Source organism: Larimichthys crocea, chromosome X (genome assembly GCF_000972845.2).
Source record: "Larimichthys crocea isolate SSNF chromosome X, L_crocea_2.0, whole genome shotgun sequence".
Classification (NCBI taxonomy): Eukaryota; Metazoa; Chordata; class Actinopteri; family Sciaenidae; genus Larimichthys; species Larimichthys crocea.
This window is the reverse complement of record NC_040020.1, coordinates 6,390,497-6,415,382: the sequence shown is the minus strand read 5'-3', so window position 1 is coordinate 6,415,382 and position 24,886 is coordinate 6,390,497. Positions and strand designations below refer to the sequence as shown.

Below are 24,886 nucleotides of genomic sequence, written 5' to 3'. Positions count from 1 at the left end.
CATATAGCAAGGTATGTAATTTCTAAATTGATAAAGAGCACTCTGAATCCAACTGTATCAAGGATTTATGTGTCTAAGTTGGTAGCAGGAGAGAAAAAAAAGTAAAAAATGTATTTGGTGTGTCCCAATATAGTCTAATATTTTGGGAATCGGCTCAGAAGTAATTTTTTATGGTTGCAAAGCCATCTAATGAAATGTTTTCTTTCAGTAATGAAGAATAATAGCAGGAGGCCTCACTAGAGAGTAATTAAGGATAAAGTGCAAGAGTTTGAGCCTTTGTAAATAGAATTGTTGATATATTTGAGGCAGTGCAACAGTATTTTTTTATTTGAGTTACAAAAATGTCAGCGTGCTGAGAATGCTGATATGCAAACAACATGCAGGTTTGGATGATGATGATTTAATTTCCTGGTATAAAATGGTTACTTGTGGGAAAAGCAGGGGAAAAAGTTGGGCTTAAGTTGATTACAGTTCGTCACTAGCTTTAACAGAAAATGGTATCTGAAAGCTGCTTTTTTAGTCCATAAAAACCAAGAGCAGAAAATTGTTTATTAGAGGGAGGATATTAAAAAAGTGTCAGGCTGCAGTTGGCTTTGTCTTGCATCTTTCTGTCTTTGCGGTCTGAACTTCTCATAGAAAACTTACTGCTGTCAGGCCTGCATAGCCGCACAGTAAACCATGTTAGAGGCTGCTCGAGGCTTCATATTCCTTCCTTTTCCCACTTTGTACTCGATTGGCCCTCTTTTTCTATCAAATATTTCTCCAGTCATAGACTATCTGTAGTGTTAACATAGATGTCCGGCACACAGAACAGGGCACACAGAACAGGGCTCCCAGGGATGATTTAAAAACTAAAATTTGGGATGGTTAAAACACACCCATACTCAAACTGTGATACTTTATCGCTCACAGTGAGGTGCACACACAGCAAGAAAGTGGAGTGACACCTGAAAGCAGTGTTTTTGTGGGATTTTGTGCTTTCTGATGACACGGGCAAAACATACCGCATAAGAGATGGGCTTAGTTTTGTAGCATCAGCGTCAGACAGGTGGCCTACAGGTGTAATGATCATTAAAAAAAAAATCTTTCTGACATAACATACAAGCAAGAAGACTGAAGGTTGGTGACAGAGGTCAGCCTTGAGCATTAAGGGATCAGCATGTGGTGCGATGATGCTTCATTTCAGCCGGAAAATGAGACAACAGTGATGCAGCAGTTTTTGTTTTTGTTTTTGAGCCGCGCTGATTGTTTGTCGTCGGATGGGTACAGTCGTCATCCTCAACAGTCATGTCTGAACTTTTATATTTTAGCCTTTAATTTTCAAAAGTTAGATTTTAGTTTTTTTTAAATTTGATTTGTTACAGTGGTAATGGCATTAAATTGACACTGCATATGGCACTTCCTGTGAACTTCTGTCTAATGGTTGAACAGACATAATTATAGATCAGAGTATTGATCAGTGAGGCTTTTGTTCTGTTAACATAGCGCTTGTGGACACATGCAGAATGTAAATTTTACGTTGCACAATTATTCGTCCTTTGTAAAGAAACTACTAACTGTGAAATTCATGCCATGTTATGTGCCCGTCTAGCTGACCCGCTGGGGTTTGATACTCCCTCTAGCCGCCGCATGTAAGCCTTGTGTCGTTATGTCTTCCTCTGAAACCCTATGCTATGGTGCAGTGAGTCTCCGCTTTATGGATCAATACTGAAGCAGTGAGCTGACACAGTGAAAAGCAATATTCATAAATAATGAATGGGGTACCCTTTCACCCTGTCCTGTCTTTCAGTCCTGGCCAAGAAAAGAACAAAACTGTTATTTTTGCTTATGGAGCATTATGATTTAAGAGAACACATTTTCTCACTGCTGCGAACACTCCATGAAAGCAGAACTTTTTTTTTTTATGCGACCCTTTGTCCTCGTTTCCGTTTGACAGTGTTACAAGTCTCTGTATAGATTGCTTCTGATGATTGTAGATAGAGGTCTCTGTGTTTGCCGTGTTCCATTTCTCTCCTGATGTGCTGTTTGTTCCAGGTAGATGGCAACCTGGTGTTTTAGGAAATCTCTCTCGCAATGAATCATTGTGAGTTGTCACCTTTTGGTAGCACTTCTATCAACAGTACAAAGACGCGCCAGTGAGCGAGCACGGAGAACACGCCTAAAGTGCTTCATTATTACCCTTTCCACCACCTTTTATGTTGAGGGAGCAATTGGCAGTTGGTCGCAGCTGCACACCGAAGCATGATGCACTTCACCCAAATAAAAGGATGGAGCAAAAAACAGCTCCTCATTTTTTTATTTTTGCAATATCCAACTGAAGAGACACTAATGGCAGTTGATTGCAGAGCTGATCTTTTTGCGTCATTTAACCCAGCCATTATGTCGAATACTGAACAGGGTGGCCAGGCCAGGTGTAGAGATACTTTTGTACACGCTTTAATTGACCTATTAAAGGTACATTCAAACATGAAGCCAAAGACAACGTTGGTGGGGAAAATGACAAATTCCTGGAAATGAGCAGTTAGATTTGAGCTGTCAAATAAACGCACAGGGTCATTGAATAGGTTGTTTTAATTACAGCAAATGTTTTTACAGTTAGATCATTGATTGGCTGTTTGGTGCAAATAAACCCACTACAGAAACATGCAAATGTCAGAAACCTTCAAATAGTTTGTGTTGTCTCTTTATAATCATATAAGACCGAGGATTCTCAGAACTGTGAGGCCCAATCTACGCGCCTAAGCATTGTACTCCTTCTCGCAGTCATATCTCAGTCAACTCTTAATACAAAGACACAAGACACTGTTTTACACATCTCAAGGATAACTATTTGGAGATAAATTATCTCATTGTCCATCATGATAAACATCCATAATTTGATTAGAAATATAAAAAAAGGAACCTTTCTTTATTCTAAAAAAAAATCACGTTTCAAAATCAGGTTTTTAAATTATCTTAGTATTCCAGTGATGGTTATCTGTACGTCCATAAGCACACTGCAAACAGTAACTAATTCAGCACTTTTAATGGGGCCAGTTTGCTAAAATGCAAGCGAATATAGGAACAATGTTGACTCACGCTTTGAAAAACGCTGATATAAGACAAAGATAAGCATCTCATCTTCACAGAGAAGCCAGGACCATTAAATTATCTGTTTTTTTAAAACTTGTAAAGCAAAAAAGCTGCTAAATGACTCCCCACCCTTATACACTGGACTTTAGCTCAGCTTTAAATCGCAACATTTAACAAAAAATAAATAACGGTTTTAAGAATTAAAAATACATACAGGATCAGCACTGGAAGTTTAAGTATAGTTCTTTATTGCCCACTAATCAATACACAGATATTTCTCTTGTCCTTCTTGTTGCCAAGTGCATGAAACCGCCTGTCTAGTTGCTTCATGTTGGTATTTTGCAGCATCTGCAGAGCATTTACCATTTTTCATCATCTTGGTGCTGATAGCAGACGATGATTTTGATTAATTTAACATTGGTGTGTGCTATTAATAGCAATCTGATGCCGTTCCTTTAACAAAGGGCCCATTCTCATTCTTTCTTTTTTATCAACCTATGTTTGCCTCGCCGTTATTACTGCCCCTCCCACTCACTGTCTCTCCCCTCCTAAGGCCTCGCCGCTTCATCAGCTCTGATAACTATTAGCTCCTGCGCTGAATAATGTCGTCCCTGCGCGTCATTAAGCTCATTAGGTCAAACATCTGTGATTTAGGTGAGCAGCGGACATGAAGTCTCGCTGAAGGTGGGACAGATGTTGACACAGAGGGGAGTGAAAATGATGCACTTTTTATTGCAGATGTCTGAACTGGTGCCAATCACAGACATGCAGGCGATATATAGCAGATAATATCGTGGCTCTGTAAAAAGCTTAATACTATTAAATTACTATAATAGAATTTAATAACTGCAGATAAGAGTTTTTATTTCCTACTTGCCTTTTTAGTTCTTCTTGATCAGTTACAGGAAAATGTCTTTTGTTTCCCCGAGCATTACACCAGGCATCAGCGGCATCTTGACCGCAGTGACAGATTATTACCATAATAGTCCTGTCTGCTCGGTTATTGTCTCCTAAATGCTTACCCTGGACCCCTCCCCCGCTGCATCTAGACTGTGTCCTGCTTATCAGTCCTTCTGGTGCATTCAGAGTGGCTTAGATTTCTTATTATATTCTATCCACTGCTTCCTCAATTAATGGAACAACTAGGAGCTCCAGTGTCATATGAAGGAAGCACTTTTATCGGCAAGTTGGAGGAGCTCAGTCTGAGTGGTTTACCGCTGCCGGTGGTGGTGAAGGGGTGGTGGTGGGGGTGTACAGTGGTGGCAGCAGCGTTGACGGGGGGATAGCATCCTCACTGCACAGCAGCCGAAGGCAGTGGAGGGAGTGGAAAGAAACGAATGGAAATTGTGTGAGACAGAAGGAGAGTAGTGGCAGGCGTTGCATCCTTTTTTTTCTTCTTCTTTTTTTTTTTTTTACTTGCTCTATCAGAAGGTGTTTTTGTGGATGGGAGTGGATTTTACAAACGGGGGGAGCTACAGCAGGAGGCGTGTGCTGTTCAGAAACAGAAGTACAGCATAGGGAGTGGAGTAAGTGGGAAGCAATCACGAGCGAAATGGACCGGCAAACAGTACTTTCCAACTCAAGTGCCCTCACTGTGGATTAAGGTGAACGTCGGCATCTGTGTTATGTTGACAGTAGATAAAGCCAATCTGATCTCAGTGACGGAGTACCTGTGGATCAGCACCATGTGGAATACATTACAGAAAAGGCATCAGCTGTGAGGTAAACTCAGCAAAGGACCAGGAAGTGGCTGCAGCCAAGCAGCTTGTCTCTCTTTTTTTTTTGCCCCCCCCTTTTACACGTCTTCTAACCTCAGAACAGTCGGGCTACTAATGAGCAAGTCGATGTGTGGCTGTGGCTGCAGCATTATCTCCTCTCTAATGAAGAGACTGGGCCGCACAGCTTGCTGCTCAGATCTCTTCTCCAGCCATACTTCAGAACAGCTGCACCGACTGGCCACTGGCTGCCCACCTCAACCAAAGGTAACAATGCGTCAGCGCCCACTTACTCAAACACATCCGTGTCCACATGACTCACCGATCCAGCCAGCTGTATGCCTTTTCTGGCTTATCACCCCGTGTGCAATGCAGGAAACATATGGGGCCTGACAGCATATTGCAGAAAGCACCGCGTGTGAAGTACAGCGTCCTTGTTTATCGGCTTTGCTTGTCTGATGTCTCAGGTATAAGAACTGCGCTGCCAGGCAGAGCAGCGCAGTAATTGATTCTTTAATGGAACCAGGTGATTTAATGGCTGTCTTGCTGCCTTGACAACAGTGGACTTGCTTTCAGCTTGCAGAGTCATTTAAATGGATGCCTTCAGACTGCCTGTGGTTTACAGTGATTGCTGCCCCTCATCAGTTGGCGAAAAAGCTTTTCCTAATGGAACAAATAAAAGCCAAACAAGATTGTGTGTGCGTCTGAGTGCTTTTGTGCACGTGCCTCTGTATGTGTGTGTGAATGGGAGTAAGACGTTGCTCTAAAACAGGCTTCTGTCTCATGGCTGTAGCTTCTAGGGTTTCCTCCGTTTCATTGTTTGTTATGCACATGACTGTCTTAATAGTTGGCCGGCAATGACTGGGATTTTAAGACCCTTCCAGAGTCTTCCTGGCGGTGGGCGGTTCTCACAGTCTAGAAGACTGATTCTCGTAGTTTCTAAGAAGATTTTATGCTCTCATGAGTGATGATAGAAAACCACAAAGGAAAATGTTGTGGTATTATTGAGCTGTTGCATGGCAACAATTCAAAATGAAAAATAGATTATGAGTGACAGTTTGGAGGAGGCGGCGTAAAGCTTATAGACAAAACCTTAATGTCACTTTTATGTTGAACAGAATTCATTTTTCTTTTCTTTGAGGAAGCACAGAATAAAGCACTCAACAGTGAAATGAGTGTGGAAAAATGTTGTCAAGCAGCTCAGGGTTTGAGGTTTCACTTTCTTCCTCTGAGACATCACAGGGCACCAGCTCTAAATAGAGCCATCGATTGATAGCTTCTGCATTGAACTGGAGACACAAGGGTTTCAAACGCGGTGTATTTATAGGATTTCTAGACTTTGTAGGGATCCTGGAAAATGCTTCCTAATATTGGATTTCTGGGCTCAAAGAATTCATAATGCAAAAGTCAGAATCCTTAGTAACTCTTCTGCCACGTTTTTCAGGAGGCAGGTATGAGACAGCAATATGTATCTGAAAGCTGTAAAACACTAATATGAAACCACTATACATCCTCTGCTCAATCCATATCTGTTACTATGTGCTCTGTGCCATAGCCAATATTTTCTTCATTCTCTCCTGCTGTTCTATTAAGGTCACATTGGTGTGAGTTATCGCTGCCTTTTGGGGGTTTTCAGCTCTGTCCAGTCCAGTCTTCTCAACAGGGTTTATGTGCTAGCTGTATTCAGTAGCCTGTATTCAGATTTCATCCTTTTCAAAGCTGGAAGTCATTATCACACTTGAGTCTGTCAGTTTTTACAAACCATCGTTAAACACAGACCCCTGTTATAAGCACTTTGATCCCAAAATGGATAATTTCAAATATTATTTTATAGATTACTCGTTTTTTAGTTTTTTCAAGCATCTGTCTGTAGAAACGGCATGATTACTTTGGCCAAAATCTTCACACCCCATTAAACCATACTTTAATTACATATAATCCTTTGCTGGAAATGGTTGTGGTGACAGATGTTGTATAAAGTTTTCCTGTTGCTTTTGACCACTTTCAAACTTTTGACTAAGGCTTTTTGACTAATTTCTCTCTGCCTGAAAACATTGCTTTTCTCAATCAACATAAATAAAATGGGTATTTACTGGCAACCAGTTTAAGTCTGTGAAATCGGATAACTATTGGGACATTTCTGCCATTGCACAGCTATAAAGGCTGTCTAATGGCAGAAAATAGCGCTCATCTTCTGCAGTCTGCCCAGTGCTGGATGTTTTAGGATGGATGCATTGAGGATGTGGCTCATGTCTCTCCCCTTTTGGACTTCATACCTTGTTAAAGAAGCAGCAATTTAGACTTGACTTGTTCACTTTTATTTTAATTTATTTCTGTTTCATGATGTCTAAGTCTTTTGTCAGTTGCCTTACTTCTTTTGTGAAGCACTTTGTGACATTTTGCTCTTTAAATACCGGCATTTGAGTTCAGATCTGTAACTTTATCTGCATGGCCCCTTTTTAAAGTATCAAAAATCTCATTCAGTCATTTGTTTTTCTAGACATAAACAATACGAATCCCTTAAATTTGTGTCAAGACTTGTGACCCAAGACACTTTGTGCTTAGGAAGGGATTTCGGTTGAAAACAACTGCAAATTAAATATCTGGTTGCAGTTGGACAGCAAATGGATCAGGCTTTATGACTGGTACTGAGCAGTTAAAATGCCTTTACTAACCTGATATTGCATATTGGCTTGAAACACCCCTAGAAATACTCTTGGAAAAACGTACAGCTAATATCAAATGGCTTACTTTTGGCCCGAAACATCGCAGCCCTGAACAGATCGTATCTCAGACTGCCTTTGGATTTGATTTGAATCAGCAGTGAGTGAGCGAGTGCTGTAGCTGTTTCAACAAAGAACATTAAACTGTTGTAATGCAGCTCATAAAGGTTTTACTGACTTGTGGTTTTGATTTTGTTAGTTTGGACATCAGCTGCTTCTCCTTTTCTGTCCATAGAAAGTTAGCGCTGTTGGCCACCCATCAGCATGTAGAGAACTCTGAATCGACCCAAGTGAAGCACACTCTTACTGAAGTGCCCCATGTTGAGTCTCGGCACGAGGCTAAAGTAATGTCTGTTTGTGCCACAGCTGTGGCTTTATCTGTGAAGTGCCAACTTGGCACCACCCGCTGAAGAAATCCCAACCTCTACCCATCAGCAGCTACACCGGGGACTGCTTGGATGTATGTTGCACTGCCAGACTGCTGGGCACACATTATCAAGGCTGGTCTAGATGCATCTTATTATTCTAAGAAAATGGAAAATCTTTTGGCCACTAAGCATTTATAATAACACGCTTAAGGGCACAATTAAAGAGATTCTGGTTAAATTGGCATGCCACTAAGTATTTAAAAGCTCAGGCCAACAGGATAAGCTTCCAGTTATTTCTCTTGCATTAAAACTTTGAAAGAAGTGAAACTTTTCTGTTTATATTGGCACGTTTATAAGCTATTATGACATCCATGTTAGGCCATCTGACAAATGCATCTCCAGAATTCACTGACTTTATGTTCACTTCATTTTAGCTGTTACATGCTTCATTACGGACATCTAGTTTGTGGCCTGGAAAACCAAAACAGCGAGCCAAAAGATGCTAAAATGCTTCATAGAGCTCAAGGGAACTGGAGACTTTGTGAGAAATCTTTGTGTTCAGTACTAAGAGTGACTACTTTCACATTACCCAAAGCTTGTTTGACTAATCGTTAATTTTATTTAAGCAATATCACATGAGAGGGAGCGATATACTGAATACCAACACGACTGTGATTCGGCCCCGTGCTGAAGATAATCTCAGTGGTGCTGATTTTCACTGCCGCATATGGAGCTCAGGTGTTATATTGCTTTTATACAACAGCTCGTTTAGAGTTGCTTGACAGTCACTTTGGTGGAAATACCAAATGTCCCTTTCTCGTCTTGACGTTTTGATAAAATGTTGAATATTATCTGAAGGTTGGTGCACTCTCTTCAGCACAAAACCGGAAGCAGAAAAAAAACATACAGTTTATCTTTATGGATTGTATTGATGCCGAACTGACGAGAAGACTGTCGACGTACGGCGTCCTTCATCTTGTGGTCTTTTAGTCTTCTAGTGTTACATGTTTTTTTATGGACACACAGGGAATTATTAAAATGTCATATTGGGGAGTTTTGTGTAATGTTTTCCCAGGACAGCGCAGACACACTTTATCTTAATTCAATGCTGCTAATATGTTTATTTTTTAACGTTTTGTCAACACTTACTATCAGCTGATTTTATTCAGTTTGTAACATCAGTCTGAAGTAAATGGTTTCCCCTCGTGTGTGTGTTTAAACGACTTGCACAAATATTTTCTTCTCTGTGGTGCAAAGTTTGTTACAGTCTGAGATAATGAAGATAATTGTAACATTAATGTAACGCTTATTTGAAACCTGTGAAGCAGAGTGATGCATGCAGTTAAAAGTCCCAGTGACTCATGGAACGACTCTTGTCCAATCAGAGTACTTGCTCGGGACTAACTGTTGTATAATAAATTGTAACAATGTTAAAATAATTGATCAGAGCAGCTTTAAATATTGTCCATTTTGACATGTCATCTTACCAGCAACCGAGCTAACATAATAGACAAAAATTAAAAGATGTGTCTTTGACTCTAAACCAAGCAGACGTCCACGTGATCATAATCCATAACTTGTGAAAAGATCCAATTTTTCAGTGTTTGCGCTCAGGGACGCTCTATCTCCTGGGCAGCTGTGTCACCTGTTTGTTTCAGGAGAGACAAATTCACACCTGCCCTCTGCAGCTTCCCGAAGCTATTTTTGTCCACCTAATACCTCTTGCAGGACTAAGAATAGAGACTGATGAATGAAACTTGTGTATGCAATACTAAATGTGCCAAGTCTTTGTTCACTACAAGTGTTAGCTGTCTTGGAACACTTCAACCAAAAGCTACAACAGAAGAACAGTTTTCCTAAAAGCTGCTATTCTGAAATGATTTTGTCGTTCTGAAGGAGTGTTTGAGTCAAGAAACTATCAGCATCTTTGGAAAAAAAATAACTTTTTAAAGTGGTTCCGCTGTTATATAAAGGAACACTACAGCTCTTATCCAGAAAATGTAACCAAAACTCAGTCAGATTTGTCCTGTTTCATCAGCAACACGTTTTTTTATTGTGCGTCAATCTCTCTCATCCTGTTTGCGCCACTCACAATTGTTTGAACAACAATAACAACAAACAATTTTCATGCTGCGTTTAAGGAAACTAATTACGGAACCTCGGGTCGTTCCGGTAAAAGGCAGGGACAACTTTGGCTATTCATAGCCTTCCTCTTCTGAGCTCACAGCAATGAACTAGCAGTCCCGAGGGGGCCTGTGCAATCTGAGATAGGTCTAATGCTTCCCACCACCGCACCGGGGACCATACAGCAAAGACAGGGAGAAGCCTTACAAAGGGACCAGTGACTTTTTCTTCAAGGTCAAAGCAATTGGTTTTCACCGAGACAGATAAAGTATGTGAGCCTCCCAAAAATATTCTCTCATCTCGTATGCACTGCATTGGGGGGAGATTTGGAAGTGCCGTCTGTGTAGCTGATCCTTAATTTGTCACAGTTAAGATTAGCTTGAGACCTCATGCGGGCATTTAAAAGGCCCATTGGCACCTTTTAAAGCTACATTAGCTGAGATTATGTTAAATTCAACAGACAAAAATAAACCTCTTCTTTTAAATGTGTGTGTGTGTGACCAGAAGTGAACCAGTGACCTTGTGACTGATGGGGAACAAATGAAACAAGAAATCAAGAGAATAAAATCTTAAAACTGACTGAACTGAAAGAATTGATTACTGATTAAGGATTAGACCAAAATTATGCCAAATGTCACTGCTTTGTGTTGTTCACATCTGTTTGGGAGACCCCTTTTATATATTTTGTGGACTACTATGATGAATTTATGTAACAGCGTGACCTTTAAATGGTTAAGTGACAGGGGGAAAGTGTTTGTTCAGCTACAGTGATGTTTTAATGTCTTCTAATACACAGTACATACATTTTATGACAATGCAGATAATCTGTTATCGATGCTACAACTGCTTCTGCTAATGTAAAAACAGTTGGTTTCCTTGCATAAAGAAGCTCCACTCCAGCACTCACTAATCGGGTGATCAGTGGTTCGTACCCTGGCTCCTCTACTCTGCACGTTGAAGTGTCCTTGAGCAAGATACTGAACCTCAAATTGCTCCCTAAGGCTGTGCCATCGGTGTGTGAATGTGTAAGGATGGTTGGCTCCCAAAAACTGACGAGCAGTTGGCACTTTGCATGCACACCATCAGTGTGTGAATGGTTGAATGAGATGTACTTTCGCATCAGCAGAATAAAATAATAACGTGTAATCGATTTCCTTTTGAGTGCCTTAAGAATAAGTCTTGAATACATACATATGTTTGCAGTGGAGGTAATTTCATGGCTGTGATGGTGCACTACTGCTAAATGAATACAGAGGAAACATTGATGATGCATCCAAAATTCTTCCTCCAAAAGTAAAAAAAACACTTACAGCTGCTTGTGAATGCTTGGCACTCATTCAAAGACAGCCCCTGTAGAAAAATAACGACTTGCAACTCTAATACGTTCCCAAAAAACGTGTGCAGTTGTAGTACTAGTACTGCTTGTTCCACTTTTTTGGACCGTCTCTGAACTGAAATTGCCAGTAATTTCTTTGAAAAAAATGTTTTTGGTTTGTGAGACCATACGTAAGATTCAGCGTGTATGTCAACAGAGCAAGCCAACGTTTTACAAGTATCAGTTTGTAACAGACAGACTGTGATGGGACCTTTTTAGATTCAACAATTTAGTCAATCCACTGACATCATGTGGGTTTGTTAGTGTTTTAAATCCGGATAGATTGGGAGTGACAATCACAGCTCAGATTGTTTGGTAGCATTTCCAGATGTCTGAAAGAATTAAGTCAGTTATATTTATTTTGCTCCACATATCACAAATTTGCCTCAGAGGGCTTTACAATCTGTATAAATTACAACACCCACCCTCTTTCCTTCGATTCCTAATACACATAAAGAAAAACTCCATTAAAATTCTGCAATACAATCGATATGGTAATACCATTTGATGTTTTTTTAGGCTACCCATGGTCTTGTAGAGACGTTTACACGGGAGAACTATCCAGAATCTGCAGGTAGAACAACCTGTTAATTTTTTAGCAATTAGAAATGTAAAAAAATATAAGAGTCTGCATCAAAGCACAACATGAGAAACACTTGGGCATGAGTATGACTTGTCTTCTGTGTGGGAACCCTTTGGTTGGTTATAAAGACATTAACCTTTTAACAACTTTGATGCCCGGGTGGCAATGTTGTCACAGAAAAACAGAAACATTGATCATCCACAATAAATACTGTTTCTTAGTTTTTTGACTTTATAAATAACTTTACAAACAGTTTTAATAAAATCTGCACAAGCCTGAAGAAAGCTTTGTTGCATGAACACTCACAGTGAAGAGGTGTACAGGAGCCTCATGTGACCCCACAACACCCTGAGTGAGTTTATTTAATTTGATGTCTGGATAGAAAAAGCAGAATCGTCGCACTGATCGTAACCGTTGGGTCAAATCTTCTCGACTAGCATGGCTGGTCAGTCTTTGTCAACATCCCTGTGAGTAGTTTAACTGCGTAGCGATTTTGTTGGAGCATCATATGTGCAGTCGGAAGGACATATGGACTCGGAGAAACTAAGCTCATGAAAGTGGATGCTTTGATGGTGACAGATCAGCACTGTCTCTCGAGTCCTCGTCTGCCTTGCTGCATCTGTGACAGCACAGGGGAGAAGCTGCCTCATTGTAGATAAAGTTTTGGTGCCTTTCCTTCAGTTCTACTTACAGTTTGAGACTTTTCAGAAGCAAGATGTGACTTTGTGTTTATTCAGTAGGTATTGCCATTATAAACTGGTGAATGCATAGCAGCAGCTAAACAGCAGATGTAGGGGATGCACACCATCTTTCCTTTTTCTGAAGCTGAAGAGTGTCGTCTGGTACATTTGAGCCATCTTTTTGCTTTTGTATTTGACAGATTGGACTTTGTTTATTGGCTTTGTTGGAAGCTAGAACAGTAGTAGCTCTCAAGGCTTTTTTTTTTTGCCCATCCATTCTGTGTGATGTGAAGCCAAACACAATCACACCCACCTTTTTTTCCTTGTCTGCTGCTGAGCAGCAATAATGTGGCTACAAGAGCAAATGTTTAATTATTTTAATTTAGATGCAAAAATAGAATATGAACACAGACATTCACACTTTCTTTTGGAAGAAATAAGCAATGAGCATGTGTTTGTGTGTATGAAATAATATCCAATAAAAGTCTTTTCTTTCTCTTTAGCAGAAACACAAGCTGAGACGAAAACAATCAACATATGCTGATCATCTGTCTTTTGTTCTTTTTTTTTTTGTCTATGTGTTTCTATGCAGAATGCCAAGCCCTTCTCCTCCTCAGACAGCCTAGCGAAGGTCCAGGAGGTAGCAAGCTGGCTTTTGGAAATGAACCAGGATCTGCTGTCGGGGGGCAGCAGCAGCAGGCGGAGTCGAGGGCCGGCGGGTCCGGCAGTGCGAGGTAACGCCTCCTCCACGGCCCGGGCACCTCAGCAGGCAGCAGAGGAGGGTGATGAGGATGAGCACATCAACCGGGTAGTAGAGGAGGAAGAGCAGCTGCAGCAAAGGGTAAGGCCAGCTGACAGTCAACAAATTATGCTGTAATCACATGGAGGGATATGAAGCATTAAACCTATAAGGATAAATTGGGTTAGTGAGTTATAAGCTGGGGTGTGAAAGTGTATAAATCAAATCAAGTAACTGTGGAAACTTGTGCTGTGGTAACCAAGGAGAAACTTTTATGCAAGTATGCTGTGCAACAGATTGAATTTTTCATCAGACCTTTTCTCTGTGGCATTGTTTTTCTTTGTGTGAATCTTCACAGCCTGAGGCGTCGCAGGTTGATGGAGAGAGAGAACCACCATGGGCGCCAAGTGAGTCGGGAGCCAGCAACGGCCCTCGGGGAGATGAGGAGGGGGAGGAGGACGAGGAGGGCCCTCCAAACGAAGTGAACGGAGGAGAGAAAGGAGCTCGATGGATGTGGGGGGCCGAGCAGAGGCGGCTACGGGGCCAGCCGCTGGGCGAGGAAGACGAGGAGGAGGAGGAGGAAGAGGAGGAGAACAACAACAGCAGCAGTCAGCACGAGGAGGAGGAGGCGGAGGAGAGGACAGAGGGAGGGGAGGAGCAGGGAAGGGAGGAAGAGGAGAGGGAAGAAGGCGAGGAGGAAGAGGAGGAGGATGAGGACGAGGAGGAGATGGACCAAGACAGCGATGACTTTGAACATTCAGAGAGTGGGAGGGAGGAGGAAGAGGAGGAGGAAGGAGAAGGGGAGGAAGGGCTGCGGTCTCCCTCTCTCAGGAACAATGTGTCTGTCCCCAATAACAACCTGGACTCCGGTTGTACACACCAAAGCTCTTCCAACAAGAAGGTAAGCACAGCTGTTGTTTGTTGGACACTATGTAAACGGTTCAGTGAAGCCTCCAGAGATGACAGGGACACTGTTTCCCTGAAGATATTTGATGTACCTCCACTGTATTTGAGCAAAGGCAGACATCTCAGAATGATATCTATGTCTTAGGCAAATAAAACATAAACCAATTTATTGTAAAAATACGTAATTTTGGTGGGCCTACCCTTTTTAGGATATGTCTTCAGCAGGCATAACACATATCAGAAGTTTCTCACAGGCAGTGTTTGGTTATCATCACAGTGCAGTGCTCTGGTATATTTAAAACAACAGCTCCCTCTTTTGGCTAAAACCTGTTACTACACAGCACAGTCATGCAGTGCACTAAAAGGAAGATAGGCTATTAAACCTACATTAGATATTTGGAAAAGCCCAAACAGACCAATGATGAACTGAGGTTAAAAAACTGAACTACAGAGTAGAGATGACAGCTGTGACTGGTGAGTAAAGGCCTGGACTGTGGAGCGTTTCCGATTGTGAAAAGAGTAAAAGGTGTATAGTTTCTCTCTCAACCTACCCAGTCATGATTTATTTATTCACATTCCCACTTTGTCCCGTCTCGTCTTGAACCTTTTACTGTCTCTCCTAATCTTGCATCGAGTGAATGTTGTCCATTGCACAACAATCCTGAGTCAAAGTGCAGGTGGCAAGTGATGCGTTACTTTCAAGGCTCTCTGATTGCGACCTCCCTCAGGACTCCTTTTTATTTCTTTAGTAATTGTTTAATTTGCTGTAGTATTGAACGATGTATCAAGTACCTTTCTTTAATACTAGTATCATATAGTCATAAGTTACAGCAGGCTGAATATTTGTTCCTCCAGATGGTCTGAAGAGTCTTTGAGGATTCTGAAAATACATTTAGATAAATGGCAAGTGTTGTTAAATGACCTCCTGGGTTTTTTAAACATCACTTAGTATTTATCCGTCAGGGAGACCGATGGTATCCACAAACCAGGGCTTTTAAAATCTATCACAAGAAGCACTGAATTTGTTAAGGCCCCGACAGCTCGCTAAGACTACACGTTTGCTTCGCTGGATGGGAAGATAAAAGCTGAAACATATCACAGTGTTGTGAAATGGAAAGATGAAGTGAAGTACATTACACTGCTGCCATCAGTACCAAAAGGTATTTAAGTATTTGTTTATTCTTTACCTTGTATATGTTGAGCTTCGTTGTCCTTGTCTTTAGTGGTCTATTCTAAGTACATTGAGAGCAATGATAGTCAAATTCCTTGTATATACTCGGCCAATAAAGCTCTCTCTCAAAAATCGGTGCAAGCAAACAGGAGATAAATGGACAAATGCTTAATTGCAACATTTATCACCGGTGTCAATACAAGTGTAGTCACAACTGCAGAATTGTTGGAAAAACAGATTAACACAAGTAAAAGTGAACGGTCTTTCTTTGCATCGTCAACATTTAGTTCTGCAGTTTGTGATCGAGGTGCGAGGAATGAGTGCACACCATGATGTAATTATAACTTCACAGCCTCCTCGTAAATACTTCATTCATGTTTAGAGCGTACGGAAGCCTGTTTCAGGAAATGTTAAAATTTCAAACACGTTCATGCCTCACTGATTGATCGCTCGCTGACACGATGAGCGACGATTGTGGTTGTAGACGGAAGAGCGCTTGATGTTGAAGAGACACATGTGACAGATTGTCAGATCTTTCCTCAGTAGCAGAATGAATGTGCTCGGTTCAAAAGGCTTTGATGTAGCACAGCACCAGTGTTTGGATGCTGATGCCAGTGTCTCGTTCCACTGATGACGGATGGCATGACTGTTTGTTGTTTTGTGTTTCAGCAGGCCTGTATTTGGAGGAAATGGACTTGGCCAAGATTTTTTTTCTAGAAGCTGTGTTTGCAATCCATCAACGTGGATTTTGACAAGAGAAAATCCAATTAATCTAGCATCTCTAAATATTAGCTTATCATAGATATGTCATATCTTTATGTATTTAGGCCCTAAGATTGTTTATAGAAAACCTGTTTCAGCACAGTTTGTGCATCTGTTATGTGTATGAATCAGCATCATCCCTCCTAATCCAGTATTTGTGCTATTTTAATTTGTGTTTTGTGTTAACAATACTTACCTGAACAATGTTTTATACTCTTATATGGCACATTCTCCTTAATGTTAACATAAAGGACACCAGAGATGATACTCTCATCTCAACAGGGAGTAATGACTAAAGCTGTGTCAGATTTGTCATCAGCAGTGTAGTCTCATGACTAGTGTGCTGTCCTTTCCACACCCCTCTGACAATAGGAAGCTGCACAGCAATTGAGTTTAATTATTACTGTTGAAGAGCGTTTGTCTCTTAACTGTCACAGTTGTCTCCTATATTGTGTCATACCTATGGTCTCAATATAGAGCGGCGTTATGTGCGCCTGAGCCTTGGATGGAGATATCTCCCTTGCTTATATCGGCCTAAATATAGCAGTTAGTCTGAATTTGCTCCTGTGCGCCTCTCACCATCTGACACAGCTGTCAGATAGGTTTGTCAGGGTCTTAAGTCGCTTTAGTGTGCCATCTGGCTTTGATGTTGAATGTACACGTTTTGTTCAGCTGGGAGTGTTTTGTGGTGTTAGAAAGAACAGATCAACATTTATTACTAATGAAAGTCTGTAAATAATTTATCAGAATTAACATTTCATTGATGCAAAAGACAGATTCATCTGGCCTTGATTAAGCAAAACCAAGTAATGTTTTGGGCTGCAACTAACAATTATTTTCATTTTCTATCATCCAGTCGGTCATTTTGCTTAATGGATGAGTTGTTTGATCCATCACTATTTCCCAAAGCAATGTCCTCAAATGGTTTGTTTAGTCTGTTAACTTGATTTATTTGACTTGACATTGACTTGATTAAAGAACACAGAAAATAATAATCACATTTAAGAAGCTGAACATTTTTTCTTAACAGAAATACCTCAAAATGATGAAAGTTTGCGATTAATGTAATGGTTAACAATGTATTATCAACCAACTGTTGCAGCTCTAACAGATTTAAATTCATAATGATCAAAAAAGTTGATACTAAACATAGGTAGATGAAACAATAAAGTAGAGAAAACTAGAGAGAATACGTTGAACAACAGTTTTTAGATCCTAAGCTACTATTTTGCAGTTTCCTCTAGTGTTGAAGGGCTGCATCTTTTCATTATCGATTATTTTCACAACGCAAGGTGACATCTTCAGATGTTTTGCTTTGTGCGACCGTAGGTCCAAAACTAAAATGGAACTAAGCTCGAAAGTGCTTGAATGCTTGAAAAGCTCTCAAGACAGCTGAATGGCACCTTGAAGAACAATTCAAATCATTTTCTTTTAGAAGTCTACAATAATGTATAGCGAGTTTAAAGACTGTAGCTTCCATGATAACCAATATATAGAAAAAAGTGATTGTCTTTTGCTTAGATTTGTTGTTTGTGTGTTACCAGTGCCCACAGATCTTGCGCCCTTGTTCATTCAATGAGCTGCTCCTGCAGATAAAAGCTTGACTATTCAAAAATAGAAGTCCTGTTAACTGATGACTAGTTCATCGAGAAGAAAACTATCTTAGACCAGTTATTTCACCTGAATTTGAAACCGTCATGCAGTTATCTCCTGTGAAACCTAATTTATATATATTTATACTCAAAAACTCAGGGATACAAAGTGCTGAGCACCAGTAGTAGCAATCGTAGGATATAGATTACCTTCATATCACTTACACTCATATCTTACTTACACTTAAAGGTCCTGTGTGTGTTCCCATAGATCATATGTATGCAGTCTTGCAAACTATGATATGTGCATTTTGACAGCTGTGGTGTGAATGTGTCAAATAAGCGGCCACAGGGCTGTTCTCGAGGATCTGTACCCAAGTTTGGACCAAGAATGTTTGTGCCCTGTAGGGTTAGATGAAGTTCATGCATTATATATGTGGCAGAAATGTCCAAACACAAATAACTACACGTGTAAACATTTAAAGTAGACGATGCACTGGAAAAGCTTATTATATGATGCTGTTTAGCTGTCTGTGCATGTTTTAGCATGTCTCTGGTGAGGACAGATTGTGTTCCCGGGCTCCAGGTGCTGTAGGCTCAGGTCACCAGAATTAGACGCTTCATCTCCTCTTCTTACTTGACACTCTTGTGTTTTGACCCCATGCCAACGTGCTGATATTCGGGGTCATTCCCATCATTTAACCTTTTTAAATTGTTAAATACCTCCATAACTCAGTATTTAAGTGCTGCATTAACGTCCCTGCAGACTTAAAGCTCAAAGATATTCAGTCAAAACTTCGTTCAGATTTACGTTTTCAGCAGATATCTTTCTATTCAATGCTACTAACAAGGGCATGCATCGCATGACATTTTCATGTGTTGAATGACAGGATGTATGGTGTTGGGTTAGCATGAGGCTCATAGCGGTCGAGCTGAAGCAGGTGGTGTTATCTACATACTTTCTTGTATACATTAGTCCCTGTGAAGGCTGCAAAGCTTATTTGACATTAGCTGGTGGAAAAAATGTTGAAGGTTGTTTAAGTAAGTGTTAAAGGTTAAAACATGTTGGAGAAATTGGTGGGCATCTTTACGGAAAAGTCCCGTTGCTAATAAAAAACAATGTTTGTTGCATTTGCAGTATTCATTTTAACAGATTTCACCAATCTAAAGATTGAAATTAGCAAACATATAGACCGAAGCAGAAGCTCACAGGACTTCTGAATGTACCGTGACTACTGCTGTACCACTACTCTAACCTCTTGGATTTGGATCACTTCATACTGCTCAGTGCTTTAATTTATGTGTTTTACTGTTTTACATCAACAGCTTATAAAAGATTATGACTGTTAGTAGTTTGATTTTCATAATGGAAAAGTCTTTAAAATCTTAAGTTATATTAAACTGTCATAAGAATAGACAGGAACATACTATACCCATTTTAGGCTCCCTACAGTACACCGCTGCACGTCCATCTTGGACTTAATTTTAACATATCACTCATGACTAATGACTAAGGCATTATGTGATCTTACAGGATTAGATTTCTTATAATGACTCATCAGAGACCCTTGATGGCAAATGGATCTGCAGAGCTATGATAAGACAAAACGATAGGGCACGATGTTGGGCAGAGTGCATCGAGTGTTACATTGACATCATCAATGTAACACTATTGATTATTTTCACAACTAAAATGGAACTAAGCTCGAAAGAACAGTAATATCAGTTTTTTTAGAAGTCTACAATAATGTATAGCGAGTTTAAAGACTGTAGCTTCCATGATGACTAATATATAGAAAAAAGTAATTTGTGTATTTTGCTTTTTGCTTAGATTTGTTACTAAGGGTTACCAGTGCCCACAGATCTTGCGTCCTTGTTCATTCAATGAGCTGCTCCTGCAGATAAAAGCTTGAATATTCAAAAATAGAAGTCCTATTAACTTATTATTAGTTAATCGAGAAGAAAACTACATCAGCACTGGCTAAATAAATCATTGCATTATCTGGATCAAAAGAAGAGAGTAATTGTTAATATTGTGAGGTGGGTGTCTGATACGTTGGGTACATTTTTGTCTTGACTAAAAACAAACTACTGAACCTTTTCAGCCTCACACCTCAGCCATCGTATTAAATTTTTTGCTTACATTACATCATGGCAGATCTTTGAATGTGAAGTAACTGTTTAACTTGTTACTCCTCCTCTTTGTTGTTGTGTTTTTATCAGATTTTCAAAGCTGACCGAATCTTTCGCCCATAAAAATGATTTTTACTTTTGAACAGTGGTGATTAAATGATGTGGGCAGCCTTTCACACAGGGATTTTTACAAGATTAAAATAATATTTAATTCTGGTGTTTCTGTTGCTACAGCTGTGTGATCAGAAAGCTTCATGGCAATGAGCTATATGTAGGAATATGAAACACCTCTACAGACTGACACCACCACACAGTAATGTGCACCGCACAGCAGGGTGTTCATTATGTGAAAAAATGTTCATGTTTTACCTAAATTAGAAATAAGAATGAGCAGCCAAATTGTTTTTACTGTTGCAAACCTGCACAACTTGATCTACATTCAGTGCCCCAATTTTCTTTCGTTCATTGACACTAATTAAATGTTTTTCCAAAGAAAAGGCAGCCTGCTTATTGTAGGTAGCGTCTCCCACACGCTGGCCTTGTCACACAGGCAGAGCTGAGCCACAAAGGACCAGTGCTCTCATCCTCCCACATGAAAGCATCTAGCTTGAGTCACTACCAATATATATCGACGACAATTTGTTTTCACAGAAGCCCTCATTATAAACTGCTGCACATCCACAGGCCTGTCGATTTTGTTTGTCGTCTTCTCTATTCCTTCAGGCTTCAACATCGTACTATCAACTGCCTGAGTGACTTTATTGATGATGATATAGGCGCTTATTGTGTTAGAATCAAACAAAAACAAGTTGCCTTTTTATATGTGCTTAGCTTCACTTGGAAGGCTAACGAACTAACCCAGTGTGTGGCACTTTTATTTCATGGATTGTCCGATAATGCAGTGGACACAGCAATTTATTGTCTTCTGTGCTGTCTTTGTTGCTGAGATGGGATTTTTTCTTTCATTCTCTTTGTTTAAATCCAAGTGCTAATTGATGTGAAAATCACCAGTCGTTTAAAAGAGAGATCTGTTCTGTTGTCATGTGTGTGCGTCCACCACTCTTGCAAGCTCAGCTTGTCTTTTTGTCAGCAGCCCTTTCTGCTTTAGGAGGTAACGACAAAGAAACATGGACCGAAAGGATTTGCCCTTCTGTGCAGCACATAGTTATATTATACATGCAGGTCGTCTGTGCAGTGACAAATCTGTTTGCAATCATGCTTGGGAAGCAGATCCTGGTTAATGCTTGTTATGGAGTTAATCAGGTTTAGTTGTGGTTGCTAAAACTGTGATTGGGTTTATTGAATTGTGCAGGTTTAATTTGCATTACAGAGTTAATTCATACAGTCACTTAATAGAATTTAGGGATTATGCTGTTGGCACAATAGATTCCTGAAATGTGTTGTAAAAACCTGCCTTTAACAGGGTGTTGTATTGTATTGGGGGATTTTGCAATGCAGCATTGTTGTCCCGGTCTTTGACACCAGAGGGAGGCAGCAGCCTTAAAGTCGGGTACATACAATTATCCATGAGCTACAGGTTGTGGGTCCTTGTTGCAGCTATGCTCAGACTGCACCACAGGCTTTACCTAGTAATGAAGTGTACCCTGACTCACATGGACACTGTCCAGCAGTGCGTGAAAGCGTGTGAGCGTTTGTGTTTGTTTTTTCTGGTAATGCCTCTGGTGTTTGGTGGAGCAATTGTCATTGCTTGCTCATGTAGAGACAGTGTGTGGGTGAATAGGACGAGGACATGTCTGTATTTCTATTACTGAAAACTACAGTTCTAAAGTAGAAACCTTCACTTTACACATATGTGCCATATAGATATATACCCTGTTGCATCCATCCATCTCCTACCTAAATTAAAAGGCTAAGCATTGCCTGTCATTAGGGTGCAGTAGGGATATATTTTATTGATGATATTTTTATTCACAAAGTCATCTCGCGCTCTCCAGTTTCACTGATATTGGCAGCATTGAACCAGCAAGGATAGCATATGAGAGAATTTCACTGTGGTTAATAATAATATGCAGCTGTAAAAGGTATGCTACTAGAAAAACTAGAAACTTGCTGTGCTTTGGCTTTTTTATAGCCTCAGTGAAGCACTATTGAAGCAGCCTGCAAACATAAACTGAAATACTAATAATCGACTGGAAAGAAGGTAGTCCCTTCACATGTTTTGATCTTATGCCTGATCTGCAGCCTTTGTTATCGTGGTGGCATATTCATTGTTAACTATACTACATGGGCAAGGCCTACATTGATGCCTTTCGAGGGGCTTATATCTCCAGCCACACCCTGTCATTTCGGTGCCTCTGAAAAGCTGGGATTGATTTGTAAGAGTTGTTGAAGCCAAACACTATTGACCTCTGGCACTACAGCAGCCTTGGGATGTCTTATCAGAGATTGCAAACTTGGTGGATAGTCATACTGGGACACAGTAAAGAAGGAAAAAAAACGACAGTAGACATTTACCCCTGTATGGCTTTGGGTACTGATGAGCAAGTTATGTTTTTTTAAACAGTAACATGGCCGTACAAAGTTGTTTTTTTTCTAAATTAGATGGTTTGTAGTCATTGTTTTTATATCTGACATTGATCTTCTACTCTTTGGTAGTCTTTGATTGCTGTAAGGCCCCTAAGAAAACCCCTAAGATACTCACAACACAGTTTCAATCTTGTCATAGGAAACACAAAGTTAGAACACCTGATTGTGGAAACTTTTTTCCATGAACTCTAGTGGATTTATCCGCCCTTTAATCCACCAGAGGAATCATTAAAGTTTTGGTTTCTTGGTCATGGGAAATAAGTTTAAGTTTTTATGGGAAATGTTCCTCCAGTCATTGGGGACAAGCATTGCAGAGGATCCAAGAGTAAATATGCTTGCATGACTTTCTGTTTAAGCAGCTACTTTGGGCTGATCATGTTATAGCAGACTGGAGCAGTGTGTCTGTCAAATAGCTTTATGGCCTAAGATTAGTCCAAAAGCTCAAGTAACCTCTACAAGGCCTGGGGGATATCAGAAACAAACAGCCATTTACAGTTGCCCCATTGGTGGTTTGACACTATATGTCGACTATTGTCAATAACAGTTTGTAAACTGAATGGGAAAGAGATAATTAAATGCTTTTACTAGGCATTTAAATTATTGAAATGATAAAAACATCAGTGTGGCATATTTAGTAAGGCCTGTTAAAAGACAGTATTTTAGTTTTTTCTCCTCCTTGTCTCTCACCGAGCTAAACCTAAAGACAGAGTGCCAATAAAACACAGCTGATCAAACAAATTGCATCCCCTGTTGTTTGAACATGAAGTTGCACACACATGCCTGATGTTGAGCTCACAGCTGACATGCATGTATATTCTGCAACTGTGTTAATATCACATTATAGTTCACTCATAATGAAGCACTATGGACAGATTCGAGCACGAGTTTCCTATGTCGCTACGATCTCCAGTCAGCTCCAACAAACTTGCAGGTTTTTCTTGTGTGTTTTGTCACCATGTTTAGTATAATATCACATCTAGTATCGCTCTCATATGGTGTTTATAGTTTGCAATAGCTCTGATCAATATTCATCATTACCTGCAACAGAACTGTTAGATTCCTTCTCTGCGCTTGATGTGGGGAAATATTCTTAAATGGAAAAATAATGGAAAACTAACAACAGTTTCACACAATTTATTCACCACCATGAACCTGTTTAGTTTCATAAAATGCTTTGAATACCAATTGTGGTCATGTGTGACTTGAAAGTTACAACTGCAAGTTTTAAGTTTGTGTATTTTTGGCAAAAATGTATGTTTTTTTTTTGCTTGTTCGGTCAGAGAGGTTCCTCTCACACAGCCTCTCCCGTTAGTTCAAAATGCTCAATTGGCTGAACAGCTGCCGATAAGGCGCCAACTTGCTCCAATTGTGCTGAACATACTGTAAAAACTATGGGCGTTGGTCATCCACAAACACTCAATGGTGTCCAGCGGCCGACTGTCAGCCTGGTGTGTCCGGGCCCTCAGTCTACTCTGATAGATGTTCTGGCACTGTAATCCTCCTCAAACAATGGTGGATGTGAGAATAGAAGAGAGGTTAAGCCCCGGTGTTTCTGCTCCCACATTTTCAGACATTTAAATGCACAGAGGGAAGTCTGTCTCCACTCGCTCAGTCTGTAGATTTATACATATTCAGCACTGATTGTCAGCATTTTTTCTGCGACATATTCAATTTCTGTGGGAATAAGCATAAATGCCATATAGATTTTTTCCCCTGAACTCTCTGCTGTTGAACTACTTGTTGCGCCTACGCACCTCTGACATTAGGGCCTTGCGGTGTAGCGAGGTTAAATTGAAAAAGACCAACATCCCGCTGCTGCTTCTCTTTGTGGCTACATAGAAAGAGTCCATCCCTCTTGACACACATGTGAATCCTTGTTCGAGTGCATGTGTCACACATCAAACTGGTGTGGTCGTCTTCTGAAATATCCTCAGCCTCTTCGCTGACATAGACAGAGTTACTGACATTCCTGAGCACCTTTGTTCATGGAAGAGTCAGAGAAGGTTAGCACGTAACAAATCCTAGCTTCAACACTTGAGTTGACAAATGTGATTCAGACGAGGATAAAGTAGTCTGTTGTTTTGTTGTTCTGCGCTGACAGTTCATGGGGGAAAAGCTAACTGGGCTCAGTGATGATGTAGCACACTAAGTTGGGAGGACCAGAGGGGGGTCAGAGAATGACCACAATGAGGAAGCTCCCTGGACATGTGTGCTGTGTAGGACGACTGCTGGTACACATTCCACCACTGAGGGGGTCATGAGAGCGGATTCCAGTGCCTGTCTGAGGGGGGAGAGGCTGAGTTGGTCCATCCTCCTTACAGCAGCTGCTCTGCCTGGCTTGGGCGCAACAGTGACCTCACACCCCAGAGATATTTTAAAGGGTGGCAGTCAGCAGG

General features: G+C 40.5%; 1 protein-coding gene across 1 annotated transcript in view; it reads left to right on the top strand.

The window, feature by feature from the left end:
• Window positions 1-14,430, top strand: part of LOC113746523 (cilia- and flagella-associated protein 251-like) — a 39,432-nt gene extending 25,002 nt beyond the window's left edge. Inside the window, exons 4-5 of the mRNA XM_027282521.1 lie at window positions 13,233-13,481; window positions 13,738-14,430. Of these exons, the coding sequence (XP_027138322.1) occupies window positions 13,302-13,481; window positions 13,738-14,430 (873 nt within the window). The 5' untranslated portion in view covers window positions 13,233-13,301. The remainder of the gene's footprint in view (window positions 1-13,232; window positions 13,482-13,737) is intronic.
• Window positions 14,431-24,886: the final 10,456 nt, after the last annotated feature.